General features: G+C 40.1%; 1 protein-coding gene and 1 long non-coding RNA gene across 2 annotated transcripts in view; both read left to right on the top strand.

Moving 5' to 3' along the window:
* The window catches only part of nid2a (nidogen 2a (osteonidogen)), a 64,435-nt gene extending 48,130 nt beyond the window's left edge, over positions 1-16,305 (top strand). The window contains exons 29-34 of the mRNA XM_014411633.4: positions 359-488; positions 604-775; positions 11,489-11,646; positions 11,883-12,006; positions 12,115-12,227; positions 14,081-16,305. Coding sequence (XP_014267119.3) covers positions 359-488; positions 604-775; positions 11,489-11,646; positions 11,883-12,006; positions 12,115-12,227; positions 14,081-14,091 — 708 coding nt within the window. The 3' untranslated portion in view covers positions 14,092-16,305. The remainder of the gene's footprint in view (positions 1-358; positions 489-603; positions 776-11,488; positions 11,647-11,882; positions 12,007-12,114; positions 12,228-14,080) is intronic.
* LOC143415140 (uncharacterized) lies at positions 3,240-11,047 on the top strand. Its single transcript, XR_013095751.1, has 2 exons — positions 3,240-6,747; positions 7,049-11,047. It is a non-coding gene; the product is annotated as an uncharacterized LOC143415140 (long non-coding RNA).
* Positions 16,306-16,507: the final 202 nt, after the last annotated feature.

Genomic DNA, 16,507 nt, shown 5'->3' with positions numbered 1-16,507 from the left:
TTAGGAAAAACTACCTAAAATATTAGAGAAAGAACCCCAGGGAATAGGCAGTCCCCAATAAGCAAGCACTTGGTGACAGCGGGGAGGAAGAACTTCCTTTTATAACAGGAAGAGACCTCTTGCAGGATCAGGCTTAGGGAGAGGCAGCTATCTGTCTCGACCAATTTGGTGATGGGAAAGAGAGACCACAATAGAAGAAAAGCATATAGTTCATAGTATCTATAACTAACTTTGAGTTTTGTTGTTGGTTCACACCATGACCAAAATGTTGGAGGTGAGTTCTCATCTTTGAGGTACACTTGTGTGAACTGATGTATGTCAACACTTGTGAAGCTTGTATTTATGTGTGCGTCTCCAGGGTTCCATAGTTGTTGGTATAGCCTATGACTGCAAGGAAAACCAAGTCTATTGGACAGATTTGTCTGCGAGATCAATCAACAGAGCTTCAATGGTGTCTGGTGCTGAGCCTGAGGTTCTCATTAACACAAGTAAGCTTTCACAGTTGTGTGGTGCTTGTTCCTGTAATGATTGTTGTGGAATGCCTTAAATGATTTCAATATCTCCTCTATGATGTCTGGATCTCTGTTCTTCTCGCTTCTGCAGATCTCGTCAGTCCAGAAGGTTTGGCAGTGGATGTCAAACGCCGGCTGATGTTCTGGGTTGACTCTACTCCTGATGTGATTGAAAGAGCCAACTTGGACGGCAGTGGGAGGAGGACCCTGTTTGACACAGACTTGGTGAACCCCCGTGCAATCATAGTGGTTTCTTCCACCGGGTAAAACCATTTGTTCATCTTTCTTTGCTTTCACTAATTTCAAAATGCCAATTTCCAGATCCGTAGTGTTATTTGAAAAAAACTGTCCTTCTTGCTGTTGACGTCAATGTGATGCACTGTCTGAAGCAACCCGTCTCTTCCTCTAACTCCTGCTCTCCTTCCCTTAAGCCCACTGCCTCTCACAAAGAGCAGATTTGAACAGATGGAGTCACAGTGACGTCTTCCGCGGGGTTCTGGATTCCCCATACGAAAGCTTCAACATTAGCAATTTGGCTGTGCTTATGTTGTTTTTTTTAAGACCCTGACGTAATCACATTTGGATGAGATGACTGAATGTTGAGTTGTCAGCTAATGCTGACAGAGTTCTTGATAGTCTGTGCCACATAGCAAGTTGTTAGATAATTCCAATAGTAGGGACCTAGCAAACAGCTACTAGCTACATCTGCTGTCAGCACACCTGCTAATAAAAGCAGCCAATTGTTCTTAAGATATATATTAAAAAAAAAAAAACATCCACCATATGTTCATGGATACAGATTGCTAGCCATAGCTTGGGTAAGAGATATGCGTATGCAATCTAATCTGTCGGGTTGAAACTGGCTGCAGAATTATGACAAAAAAGGTTAGGGCTTTTCGATGTCACTATCAAGAATATTTTGCTTAAATTATTTTGTCATAGTTTGAAGAATTAGAAGAATTGTAAGAAGGGATAATATGAAGTCTGCCTTGAACACAGAATACCATTGTTGAGCAGTCAAACAGAGGCATGCAGGTGATGTTCAAGAAGTACAGCGAGTTGATGGCAAACTTACATCTCAGTGTCTGCACAGCTTTCATTTTGAAAGTATTTTTCAGACTAGATAGGATAAAATGTACTGAACATTGAAATGTTTGCAGGGTTACCACTCAGTTCTCCCATACAAATAAGGATAGCCTTGGCTGAGTGTTTAGAGCAGTCTGAAGCCTCAACAACATCACAACATATGTATATGGAAAAAAATACAGAAAGGCATAAAAGCTCTACTTAGAAATGAAGAAAAGTATGTTAACATAATCTGGATTTGCAGACATGGAACAAGAAACAAACAAGAGCCCACACACTGTCTTGCAACAACCTGGAGGTGCTCTGCTGAGATAGCCTTCACTGTATCCACAGAGATTTTATGGAAGAAGAGGGCACAGATGGTTTTCAGTCTGTTACTACGAGAATGAAAATTAAACACTAGTTCTTTAACAAGCTATGACTCAATGAGGCCTGTACCTAATTCATTAGTACAGTGCAAACTCTGTTTTAAGGCTATTTGGCAGTAAGGGGGGTTGTTGAGTCTGGATTCTAAGATTTAGACTGTGACCAAAACATGACTTCATCATTATGAGACTGGCACTCATAGAAAAAAAATGGCAATGGGGATTTTTAGGTGGAGTCTGTCTTTAGTAACACATGTTTGCTAATTCTATCACAAGTGACTTTTAGTGCTGTGTGTGTCGCAGCAAACTGAGCCAAGAAGACTGTCCTGAATTTACTGATGCCATTAATCCTGGACACACACGCTCATAGGATGAAAGCAAGAGGCCTTGATTGGCCAACTCGCCAGGAATAACATCTGCTCTTCATCACAGCAACTAATCACATAATCAACAGTTATGCGCGTGCATGTTTGTGTGTGTGTGTGTGTTAGTTAATGTGGTTGTTACAAATGATTAAACACAGCAGCAATAACCCTGGTCATAAAACCTGAAACGTTTGCTTGACATTATTGATTTTACAGCTTAGTTTCTGACTTAGGGGTAAATATATGGGGTGTGTGTGTTCTGACAAAAACTCAGGTTTGAAAAGTAATTACTGTTCCATACGGGCACACTTATGCACTTATGATTAAGCATGTCCTCTGTGGTTTCTTAGGCTGTAAAGTGAACACATGCAGTTAACCCTAACCAATAACAGGCGAATAGACCGAATTGGGGAGGGTCGCTGAATATTCTCATCTCTAACCACGACACTCAGCGAAGCAGACACACCAAAATGACACGCAAAGGCTTTATAAAAGCATATACACGTGTGAATGTGTCAGACATCTGCTGCCCTGCACCTTCACCAAATTCATAAGTGTGTGTGTGTGTATAAGCTGAACGTTCATGTGGTGTGTATTACCTGTAGTTCCCAGAGGACTGCCAGCACGTAAGCAGCCCACACACAGTGCACTGTTTAAAATAGTATTTAAATCTTCATTAAACAGGAAATATGAAAACACTGATAAATATGCCTGCATGTGTGAGGCAGTGTGGTCCACGTTCTCTATGTACACAGATAAAGCATGACCAGAAACTAAAAAGATAAGCCTGACCTTGACCTCAAATCAATGCAAAATGACTGTAGTCAACAATCCAGATGGAAGGGTGTGGAAAGGGGTTCATTCTGCTCATGTCCAGCTCCATATTTTTAATGTTGGACTTGTGGGGGTGAACAAAAAGTATTTGACCAGCATAATATAATCTGCAGTATGATCATTGCTTTAACAATGTAACAGATAGCTTTAAGAAGGCCTTAAGATGCTTATGCACACAGTTATTATGTTTAGTAGAGGTTCTTGATTAAAACATTTATTTAGTAAAAGTCATATCCATAGTTTCAGTTCGATTATTACATATACGAGAGTGGTTTCTGTCTCTCTGTCTGGTGAGGGGTCAGGAGCTAGTCGCGAGGTGAAACAGGGTGCAATTGTGGTTAGCACACAGACGCGCACACACACACACACTCAGTTAGAGAATCATTTATAGGTGAAAGTTTAATCATGTTTTGCTGATGTTGCAAAGAGCAGTTTGTCGCAGAACTGCTGCGAGCATCCGGCAGTGACAGGAAGCACCTGTTGTGAAGATAGGAGACAATTGTTCTTTTAAACTGTGTCAAAAGTCGTTGTGGTTTTGATTTGATCTATGTATAAAATGTGTCTGTGACGTATGAAGGGGCGTCAGTAAACAAACCCTGATGCTATAAAATATCTGTTCATGCTTTGATTGAGTCGAGGACTACTGGCTGTCTGCGTACAGAGTGTCTTCCCACGCGTGTATTCATTAAAATCATTGTTTGACCAAAGATCCTCTGGACCATGGGTGGTGTGTACTCTCCTTCCTCAACTTTGAATCTTAACATTTGGGGGCTTCGTCCGGTGGTTGAGGAGGGAGGATTGGAGGTTTAGATGGAGAAATTTGGTGGTCTCTGAGGTGGTCTGACGGGCAGACATGAATTCCAGTGGTCGAAGTGAGTGGGCATAAGCCGGCTTATCCAAAAGGTAAGGCACTACCTGTTGAATTATTTCCAAAGTGTGCCAAATTGGACATGATAAAATTTAAGTCTACTCACTGAAGTTACTGGTGGATGTCTGTTTTGATTTTGATGAAAAATCTCATGAGTTGAAGCAGTTAGAGTTCTGCTAAGAAGAATGAAGAAATGAAAGCAGTAAAGTCTGCTAAAGCAGTTAGAGTCTGCCAGGAAAAGTTTAAATACTGGGTTGAAGTCCCAAAGAAATTGAGTTAGAGTCTCAAGTAGTTGGTAGGGAATTGGTTATTGTGTTGGTTAGAGTCCAAATTTGGTCATAAGAGTGGACCTGAGCGGTCATTTTGTGAGTTGGAGTCTCCATTTGACCACTAGGTTGCACCTGCCTCAGTTATACACTTGTTTCGGGTGTTGATTGTTGTTTCAAAGTATTATAAATTATTCTAGAACGGCAGTTAGAGTCTGCTAGGAAGCGCAGTTCTCGGAGGTAATGCTCCCTCCCGGCCAAGGACGCTTGGCCCTGACCTATCGGCGAATAGGGTTAGTACGGTTGGCAACCGGGGAGAACTTGGGAACCTCCAAAATAGCTAGGAGTTAGAGTCTCCTTACCGTTTGGAACGGTATCTGCGCTTTTTTGGGCAGCAAAGGTTGGACCTTGGGTGTTGGACACTTTTAAATTGAGTTAGGGATTTTAGAAATGAGGCCAGAAACAGTTAAAGTCTTGATACTGGTTAATTGGTCGCAAAAAACTCAGGGAGTTTATCCGCTGGGCGGTTATTTTAAATTTGTCTAAAATTGTGTAGGCGCTAAAGCTGACAGATCTGACAGTGGTTGTAAATATAAGACGTCGTTGTAATATAGAATAATAAAATTTGGTGTGAGAGATCTCTGTGTGTCGAGTCAGTAATGCACTGACTGCCTGGTGCTATTTTTAGATGTGTGTGTGTGAGTGTGAAAATGCAAGGCAAGGCAAGGCAAGGCAAGTTTATTTGTATAGCACAATTGAACAATAAGGTGATTGAAAGTGCTTTACAGAGACATTAGAAACAAGAACAAATAAAAAGCATGATTTAAAATTGATTAAAACAAGCAAATAAACTAACTAACTAACAAACAAACAAACAATCAAAAGAGTATATAAAATCAAAACAGATAAAATCAGAACATGCTTAATAATGTGAATTAGTAAGCAGTGAACTGTTTAAGCCACAGTTGGTTTTACAAATACTGCTGCAAACATTGTTGAGTGTGTGTTTAAAATGCCATTCATGTTTATTAAGAGGACTATAAATAAAGTTTTGAGTTGCTGTAGTGGATGTATAGTAATTGACTGAAGTTGGATGTAGATATATAAATATATTGAGTGCACTGTGTATACTTAAGATTAACATATTACTTTCAGTAGTAACTTCTCTCCAGCAATAGTTGCTGGTGTGTTTTATTTTTTCAATTTCTTGTGTGAATGCGGTGACTAGAAGGTTTTGAATGATGAATAAAGGTGTGAGAGGTATTTCTTTGGTGATGTAAAGTAGGATGTTTTAAAGTTTGAAAGTGTTTTTAATTTAAGAGATGCATGAGTGATGTTATAAGAGTTTAGTTTATTTAAAAGGTGTGTGTGTGAGAGGATTATGAAATCATTGTGTGAATGATGCTACATTTTAGGTCAAAAGTTAGTAGAATTACAGAGGGTTTGTAGATTGTAAATACAAAATAAGTTTGATTAGCCTGGAGAAACAGCAAAGCAGCTTGAGCTGCTCTGAGCAGCTGCGTGCTGTGTGTGTGTAACAGGAAATGGTGTGGGTGACAGGAAGTTTGCATGCCCATATAAGGTGACGAGTGAGCACCCAGAGAGAGAAACAGATGAGTTAAACTCTAGGCAGATAAAGCGAATGGAGGTTTTGAGAAAAGAAATGAAAAGGATATTAATTGTATGTTTTAGTGTGTCAACACAGATTACAGATAAATAAAGGTGGACTTCTCTCAACCTGGAATTTTGAGTACGGCGCCAAAACCACTAGAGTAGCATAATTGGGAGAAAACAGGCCAGATTTTGGCTTAAAATTTTACAGCTTGACCTCGCACTTGTCCCCATCCTGAGAAGAAGCTCAAAGGACAGTTAATCTCCTGATGAAGACCGACAGAACATCGTGGACTTGAGAAGAATTAATAGCAGGCAAAAGACAGTGCAACGGAAACTACACTGACGACACCAGCAGCAGCATGAAAGGAACCACGAGGTGGAAACATGTACTGTAAATTACAGGCTGGGCAGTTGAACAGTGGGATAATGAACGGTGGTAAAGCACTGGACACTGATTGTCAGATTTGTCTTGCTTGGAGTAATCTTGAAAGGGACGAGTGAAAGGATCAACAGACAAGAAGAAACCACGTGATGAACCATGCACGGTGGACAGCAGGCTGGTAAGAACAGTGTGACATGACTGTTTAAAGGCACTGAATGTGGTATTTTGCCAGGCTGGAACTTGATCCAAAAGGAAAATACTGAAGAGAAACAGAGAAGAAACAGACTGTGTTTGCTGGAATTCAAGACAACAAAAGGACACTGAGAGAAGAGGACAGTGACCAGTGAGAGGTGAAGCAGGACGAGTTCGACTGTGAGAATACAGGGTGTAATTGGACTGAAAGTGAAGCTTGAACTCATGATGGTTTAGAGATGTCCACCGTCACAAACAAAGAGGTAAACAAGAATAGAAAACACACATACACAAAGTGTTACATGTGAAATTATTTCTGGAAAGAATCAGAAGTGAGATAGTTTTGAATTAAGAAATAAGGGAAAAGATGCATGAATTAAACCTGACTATAACATATAGAGGCAATGAAGAAAGCAGCTTACACTTACTGAACATTAACAAAATACATAGGAAAAGCAATGAAGACCTGCTTACACGTATATACATAACATAAGTTGGGACCTCTGACCAGAGAGAGGGAAACGGGTAGTTTAAGTACATATGATAATAATGAAAATGTCTCAGTTGTGTTTCTATAGGGGCGAAACAGATCTGGATCAATTTTCCACGTGCAGCGGTCGGAAGAGACCTGTAGGTTAACTTGACTGGACATGCCAAGGCAAGTTTCTGGTTGAATTGTTTACAGCGCCATGTCTCCATAAACCTGACAAGTGGGCCCTAGCTTCTGGCTGAGGAGCAGGAATAAGGTGGGAACTTAAAATTTGGGTTAGCAAATTTGGGAAAGAAACTGACGGCTTAAGTGGAGAATTGTGCAGGAGTCTGACACACTGCAAAAGCAACATATGCAAATTCACATACAGAAGCAGAAAATGCATTAACCTTATGAAGACAAGACAAGCTCATCGAGATTAATGCATAGATACAGATTGAACTTGGCTAAGAACACAAACATATGCAATGAAGAACAGCTTGCTATTTTGTATGAATGATACAATGGTGTGAATGTTTAATAAAATACATTTGTGTTTGTAATTGAGGAATAGAAGACGCCATATGACAAAGGGGGTTATGTTTTATGTTGAATTGAAGTATGTTACAGAGCATAAGGGGGTCATTTTTGTGTGCAAATTGTGTGGTTTTAATGAGACTTTCGGTGTATTGAGGAGGTGAAATTATGTGGTGGCAAGACTTGTGTGTTTAAGGTTGTTGTGGTGATGGGTTGATTCTGTCAGTTAGGTTGTTGTGGTTATTTTTGTTTTAATAGAGGGAGTTTTAGGAAACATGGACATGTCTAAAATTGGGCCCATTATTTTGTAACAGTGCACTTAAAGAAAACCTGTCAGGTGATTTTGTTTTGTTTTTATGAGCTAACAATCAGCTCTATTTTTCATTTCTGTTTTAAGCAGGCCTGCAACAGTGAATAACGGCGCTGAAAATTCTCGGGAAGAGCAAATATAAGGCGGCTTTCCAGATTACAATTGGCTGAGGAGAGCTACCTGTGGGGACTATTCGGGTCGTAAGTCCCTGTAAAAAGGATTTTATGCGAGTCAATCCAGTCCAAAAGCATAAAGAAATATTTTCCTATGGAAAATAAAAAATGACGGAGCTCATTTTGCTGAGGGTGGAGTATCTGATCGTGCGGGAAGCTCCACTATCAGCAAATACATGATGTGACTGTATGTGAGTGAATGTGTGACTGACTGTGAGTGAGGATGAATTAATGTGGACAAACAATTTGTTTTTACCAGAGAAAATTTCTGTTTTGTTTTGTTGACTGGGGTTAGATTATGGGATTATAGTATATTGTTGGGAGAATGCCAAATGCTAAAGGGGAAATATTTTTTGATGTAACTCAGTTACCATTAATTGTAGAAACACATGACTGATAACTGTTCTGTTTTAAGTTTATCTTATGACATACATTGGATCATGAGTGGGGAAACTGAGCATTTTTAAGTTTTGTATAGTATCTTGACACATGAAATGTATCAAGATAAAGGGGGGTTTAGGGTTTAATAATTTAATTGTTTAATAATTTAGGATCATTTCAGGACCTTTTGGGTTTTTGATCATTTGGATATGGTAAAACTGAAACTGTTATTTTTAAGTTAAGGTTAAAGGATTAAAAGTGAACTGGTCACGATTTGCGAGGCAAGCCGTGTGGAGTTGTAGAAAAGGACCCAAAAGGCGGCAGCTCTGGTGCAGGTGAATATTTATTTACAACGGTGGGCATAAAACAGCACCGGTGGAAAAACAAGAAACCGGAAACCTAAACTGGGTAAGCTAATAACACAAACCAGAAACGAGACGCAGGGAGACCGAGGGGAAACAACACAGACAAACCAGCAACTACCATAACAGAAGACACAACTTAAATACACCCAGAGAACACAGGGAGATTACACACAGGTGGGGAACACAGGTGACACTGATAAACATAACGAGACAGGGCAGGAGTGAATACAACATTACGCATACTGACGAGAGACTGTCAAAGTAAAACAGGAAGTACACAGAGGTTCAGACAGGAGGAGAGAAAGCACGGGGAGAACACAGACATAACAGGCTGGGGGAAACATGGAATAAACACAAAGAGAGACGAGAGCTCATAAATACACAGAGGGGCACAAGGGGGTAAGAGTCACAAAGGGAAAAAAACACTTAGGGAACACCACAACAGGACACCTGAGAAAACCTGGCCTAAATAAGGAGCGAAAATACAAGGAACCAAGAATACTGGGCCAGCATGGCCCAGGACCATGACAGAACTGAATCCTGTTTAGAAGATACAATGCCGGTTTTTCAAAGCTGTGAATAAATCTTAGAGGGAAAATTAGTGAGGGTTGAAGGAGGAGAACAGGTTTGATTTTTTTGATCTTTAGAAGAAGTGGTTATAATGTAGGCGTACACATACAGATATTACATAGGTTTATCTTTAGGATAAAGGGGGAGCTTCTACGTAGAAATGATTTTTATACATATTGCATTTTGTGCTTTTAAAGGAGTTGTGGCTCAAATTTGTCTCTGGAGGGTCACGAGCCTTTGGCTAGCGCTATGATTAGCCAATCTACTGTGAGGATAATATGAGTTCATGAAGGATTGCACACGCTTACAGACACAGAGTTAAGAAACACACATGACAGTATTGATTCCAGGCAAAAGGCCTTAAATTCATTTAGCTTTTAACTGAACTTAAAGAAGGACCAAAGAGGAAGGAAAGCATATATTTTGGTTAAGTCTGATAAACTAGAATTAGAAGGTATGGTTACATTAAAAGGAGCAAAATGAAATAAAAAGGCTATACCAAAAACAGGTGATAACATAGGAAATGTGAGGTTTAAATGAAGTTAACACATAGGAGTTGTTTCAAGGCAGCATTTACCTATGATGAAATGTATACAGGAGTAATTGCTTATATGCTTAAACTTAATTGATTAAAGTGGTTGTTTTCTTTTGGAGTAGAGGAACTTGCAGCAGCGACAATTTGTGCACAGGATGTTGATGATCAGATAAGGGAAAAATAGAGCGAGCAACCGGACGTGAAAGCAGGGCTTAAAGAGTTTTAAGGTGATGAGTAACGTTGAAGAATATATATAAATACAAGTCAATAAGTTAAGAAGATAATTAGGATCAGGCTTTTGATTAAAGAGTCTCAGATAGGATAAGTTAGGGAGATGCAGGAAAAGGTGTTTTGTTTCCTTTGCAGAAGATCGATCTCGGCGTCCACAGGAGGGGCGAGGATCCTGGAGATCTCGAGGCCTGCAGAGAGGGACCAAGAAAACCTAAGCTTACACATGGAGTGTTCTCGAAGGGGAGCTGGTGTTTATTACCGGACCAATTAGATGACATGAGGTTGTCTGATTTGCTGAGCGAGGACACAATGTATTGCGACCTCTGGTGTTCCAGAGGTCGAAAGGGGGATTGTGGGGGTGAACAAAAAGTATTTGACCAGCATAATATAATCTGCAGTATGATCATTGCTTTAACAATGTAACAGATAGCTTTAAGAAGGCCTTAAGATGCTTATGCACACAGTTATTATGTTTAGTAGAGGTTCTTGATTAAAACATTTATTTAGTAAAAGTCATATCCATAGTTTCAGTTCGATTATTACATATACGAGAGTGGTTTCTGTCTCTCTGTCTGGTGAGGGGTCAGGAGCTAGTCGCGAGGTGAAACAGGGTGCAATTGTGGTTAGCACACAGACGCGCACACACACACACACTCAGTTAGAGAATCATTTATAGGTGAAAGTTTAATCATGTTTTGCTGATGTTGCAAAGAGCAGTTTGTCGCAGAACTGCTGCGAGCATCCGGCAGTGACAGGAAGCACCTGTTGTGAAGATAGGAGACAATTGTTCTTTTAAACTGTGTCAAAAGTCGTTGTGGTTTTGATTTGATCTATGTATAAAATGTGTCTGTGACGTATGAAGGGGCGTCAGTAAACAAACCCTGATGCTATAAAATATCTGTTCATGCTTTGATTGAGTCGAGGACTACTGGCTGTCTGCGTACAGAGTGTCTTCCCACGCGTGTATTCATTAAAATCATTGTTTGACCAAAGATCCTCTGGACCATGGGTGGTGTGTACTCTCCTTCCTCAACTTTGAATCTTAACAGACTCTAGAGTAGTTTTGCTTGACTCCCACAAGTAGGTCCCTTTTAACTCTTTTAGTCCCTGAAAGCTCACTAGAAGAAATGCTTGAATTTCTTTTCTCAACAGAGTAGTTTCTGTCATATTCCAGGCCTGCTTAAGAAGGAAATGACTGGGTTTGCATCAGATATTAATGAGGATGGTTTCTGCATATGCAGCTACCTGTTGGAAAAACCTGGACACTATTCTAACGGTCGTCAAATCACATCTTTATTAATATATTCTGAGGTGTAAAAAAATCACCATCATGGTTTCGGGGGAGGTTATCAAATGTTGTCTTTATGGAGAAAAGAGTAAAGGAACAATCAGAGTGAGAGTAATAAGTTTTCCCCTCCTGTGTCTCCCTGCAGTACTCTGTATTGGACAGACTGGAACAGAGAGGCCCCTAAGATCGAGAGCTCATCAGTGGATGGTCAAAACCGCCAGGTGATAGTGTCTGATGGGATTGGTTTGCCAAATGCTCTAACATATGACTCTGCTACTGAACAGATCTGCTGGGCTGACGCAGGTAAACATGGCCTCTATGCTGATGCTGCATTCATGTGAATTGGTCCCTTATTTATTGTCCCAGGGTTTTAAGACATCTGTAAACAGTGTACAGCTGCCTCTCAGACTATATACTGTCATATCTTGCTTATTGAGATAGTTGAAAACTCTTCAGTTAAAAGTTAATACTCTAGAATTTACCTAACCTATATTTTCTTGATGTTGTAATGAGCCATGCTGTCTTCCTGTGTCTGTCAGGTACAAAGCGTCTAGAGTGTATATCCTCAGATGGTTCAGGTCGAAGAGTAATCCACGCCAACCTCAACTACCCATTCAGCATGGTCTACTACAGGAACCACTTCTATTACACTGACTGGCGGAGGTAGTCTTCATTCATCTCCTTCTACTCAGATCACAGTGGTGGTTACAGTTCAATAAGTTGATATGTGTATATCGCTGATATCATTCCTCTCTAACCTGTTACTCACAGGGATGGTGTGATTGCAGTGAACAAACACAGAAGTCTGTTCACTGATGAGTACTTGCCTGAGCAGCGCTCTCATTTGTATGGCATCACCGTAGCAACGACCCACTGCCTACCAGGTGAGATATATTGTGTAATCAGAGTCCGTCTTTCAAGTTTGAAGGAACATCCACCCATCCATCCATTTTCTTAACCACTTGTCCAGTTAAGAGTTATGGCAGGGGGCAGAGCTGGAGCCTATCCCAGCTGTCATTGGGTGAAACGCCGGATATACCCTGGATAGGCTGCCAGTCTGTCACAGGGCTAAACTGAAGGAAAACTAACTGTATTATGCACACACTCTAACTTAAAGGAGTTGCAGACAGTGAACTCATTAGTTTGTGTACCAACTTTGCTTTTCCTGCACTGCACTTTCCTATAATCTCACAGATCCTTTGAAAAACATGACATTTGACAGTATGAATGAAATGAAACTAGATGCCTTCAGCAACATGTTGTGCAGGCTGCATATCCACTGATTACAGTTCCTCTGAAATGAATGGTGTTACTTGTGTGAGATTTACATTTCTCTCAGTTCATCAGAAACATTTCTGAGTAGGGTATCTTTCTGCCATCTGTTGCTATCCTTAAGAATCGTTATCACCCATTATTGTTCTCTCTAACCAGGACATGCAGCTACTGTGCTCAGTTTTTAAAACCTTACGATGTAACTACAGCCCAGCCCATGCAGCAGTATATTAATAACTAACCTCATATTGTGGATGGATTATCTCAGTTGTTCTCCTGACTGAAGTTTGGTCCATTTACAGGATCCTGCCATGGGATTGCATTTGTCCCTAACCATCAGGAACCCTCATGTTAACTTTTCTCAAGTGGAAAAAAAGTTAGCGTTCATCCTCCAGCTTCACTGTGTTTGCTATGTTATGCTAACCATAGCTGTGTAGCTAGCCACCACGCAGCACTTCATTATATACCAGCTAGTCCAACTTCTGTGACCCTACAAACGTCACTACTGTTTAGTTTCCTGCCATCATTTATGTTGGAAGTGATAGCAGAGCTGTACGTTTTAATTTTTTCAGAAATCCATGTTACTGATAAAGGTTAATCAAACTGGTTTCTTTGGGCAGTCTTTGTTGTTGGAAGTAATCACAGCTCGTGTTTGATCATCACACAGCTGGCTAACACCTACCACTCTGCAGATACCGGTATATGTGTCTGAGGGGTGACTTCACATACACCCATGAAATAGACAGGAACAAAGATTGCACAGCTGTCTGTGACCCTCTATTTGTGACCTGCGTGTGTGAGAGACCAAAGAACAAAGATTACACAGCTGTGTGCGACCCTCTACCTGTTTTTTTGCACGCATCATGTTTGATGTGTTGTCTGCAGATGGCTTCGAGTCCTTTCAAAGCCTCACGTTAAAGTACAAAGTACACAGGATAATCCCTAAAGTAGCACTTTGGCAAATGTCACCATTAAAGCTACACACATCTGCAGAGTACATAATCTCGTCACAATGCATCTGCCTTTGAAAACAGTCGGAAGGAACACTATCACTGGTGTGTGTTGCTGTAAAAGTCACATCCTTCAACAGTCAGACTAGATTATAGTCGCTAGCTTTAAAGATGACGATGTGTGGTGTAATTGTTGCCATGATGACAGGTCTAAAACACAGATCCTGAAGTTTTGGGAGGAGCTTGCGAGAGGCTTAAAAGCTCTTATTGTGCAATACATAAATATACACACATTCTTTACAGAGATAATTCTCAGTCGCTTCCAGTTACAAAGTGCACGACTGTTTGTTCTGTCATTAGAGCACTGCAGCGCCCAAGTTTTCATCCTGTCACATTTGGATTCACACAGAAAATGAAACCTTTAACCTCTCATTTTAACTTATCCTTAAAGTACTTCCACTATGGGATGATGATTCAAAGTGATGAGCTTTTATCTTTGTGTGTGTGTGTCACAGGGAGCCACTAACGACAGCCTGCACCCGCAGTGTGCTTTGGTGCTAAAGTTCTGAGGCGATTCATGGACATAAGGCAGGTCCAGGCCCTCTGGTGTCCCTCTGGAAGAAGGACACTCAGCAGGGAGCAAAGATGGCTTACGACAGCCAGATCAGCAATCAGAGCAAATTTACACCCACTTCAACCCCAGTATCTCACCTTAATGTAACCCAAAGTAAATGATTTGTAAATTTGTTTTATACCTCATTTTTAGTTTTTTTCTACTGTATTTTTGTATTGCTTGAGATTTTTGTTTTTCTGTTGAATAAAGGTGCAGAACAATGAAATCCGATGTTAAAATGCATGGTTGTAGTTTTTGGGGGTTTAATTGTACTTTAAAGCCAAAGAAGAATAATTTGAAGCTTTTCCTTTTGGGAAAACTAACATCAAGCTGTTGGGTTTTTTTTTAATATATCAACAAATAACATTGGCCATTAAGTTGAGAAGTTACAGATGCACTCATAGTGGTCTCTGGTTAACAACAAGAACAACTGCACATTAAAGGTGCAGTCTGGCTTTTTGGGGAATACTTTTTGGGAATAATACTGCACTCACATCTGTGAGCTAAATACACAGACTAAGAAAAAACTGGATATATGGACAAAAGTCCTTGCCACACATTACACTTAAAGGAGTTGCTCAACCATGGAAACCCATGCCATGAAGTTCCTAGCACACAGCTTTTTGTGCTGATGTTAATGACAGAGCAGGTTCGAAACTCAGCGGTAACTGAGTTAGCAGATTTTGGCGACTTTTGCGCACTTCGTGTCGCAGCACTTTATGTGGTTTGATAATGTGTCCAAATTGTAATAAAACAACACTTATGTCTTTGTTACACTGAAGCTAGTTCTGCCCATAAAATGCTAGCATTATGCTAATGTCTGTTAAAGATTTACATCAGAAAATGCTTGATTGATGTTAGACTTTAGGTACACTTTAGAAGTTGGTTGTTGGTGACTGTTATTAGGAGACATTGTCTGGCTACTGCTCCACCGAGCCCCTTTCATTTTGGACTGTCTTGTAAACCGTCTGTAAGAAATAACAGTTAAGAGAATAAGAGCTCTGAGACATTAAACTCTCAGCGTGCAAAGTCCTAGTTTCTCAGTGAGATCTATGCCATGCTGTCTTACACCTTGGCATTTCACTCAGGCTACGTCCACACGTACACGGGTATTTTTGAAAACTGAGATTTTCCGTTTCCGTTTTTTTTTTTTTTTTAAATCCTGTCCACGCGTAAACGCAAAAACGAAGGACAACGCTGCTAGGAACATGCCAAAACAATAGGTGGCGATATATTCCTAACCGTGTAGAAATATTGGCCAATCAGAAGCCTAGAAGCCTGGGTGGGAAAGGGTAAACAAAGATGGCGCATAGAAGCAGAACTGAGTCCTATGTGTGGCGGGACATAAACTGTGTGTATATATGTAAGCATTTAAACAGTAAAATTAACAGTAACAGTATTTTGTCTAAGTCCACCATTGTAGAAATTTATTTCACCGAAACAATAACGTGGCGCACAGTGTGACGTCAAAAAAGGCGCACACCTTTGACGCTGCGTTTTCTCAGTTTTCCTCGTCCACACGTAAATGCAAAAACTGAGTTTTTAAAAATCTCTGTTTTAGTGACCGGAAATGTCGTTTACGTGTGGACGAAAGGTGCAAACGCATAGAAAAATCTGCGTTTTCAAAAATACCCAGGTACATGGGGACATAGCCTCAGTGGGTAAAGTCACAGTGGCTACTTTCTTCTTTTATATACAGTATATGCTTAAACATAAAGCCACAGTCAGAAGAAGACTGGTTTACCATCACTGAACGAGTGGAAGCAGGGATAAAATACAGCACCTAACACTAAAGATTAAAGATGACTTGATTCTTTTATTTCAGCAAAGTAAAATGTAAGAACATCTTTTTCCCCAAATGTATCGATACCTGCCAAGGAATCATGATAGTTGTAACCCTTGTCACTGATACTGTTGTATGCTTACCAATTTTTGTAATCCGATTACTATAATCGGAGTATGTTTCTCCAGCCTCCCCCATCCAATTAGCCCTACTATATATAGCTGCACTACTAATTGTATTTTACACAAATGACATTTTTTTTAGCAAATACTTTTTCTTCTTCTACTTTTAAATTTTTTCATAAGGTGTGATATTTATAAAATAAAATGTGACTTGTTACGGGAGATGCTTTTTGAACATTTGTCTGATTCACCACAGAAGTGCAGGAGTCAAACTGTGTGCAGCTGGATTTATATATTTTCCCCTCCCACCTGAAAATAACAATTTCTGTCCATCTGCAAAGAATATTTCATCAGAAACACCAGAAACAAATATAACAGTCAGTTTGAATATTGCAGAAGAAAAGATGCAGTTTCAGAACCTTTA

This window comes from Maylandia zebra, linkage group LG23 (genome assembly GCF_041146795.1).
Source record: "Maylandia zebra isolate NMK-2024a linkage group LG23, Mzebra_GT3a, whole genome shotgun sequence".
Lineage (NCBI taxonomy): Eukaryota > Metazoa > Chordata > Actinopteri > Cichliformes > Cichlidae > Maylandia > Maylandia zebra.
The sequence above is the reverse complement of the archived record's forward strand: the minus strand, read 5'-3'. Positions and strand labels throughout refer to the sequence as shown.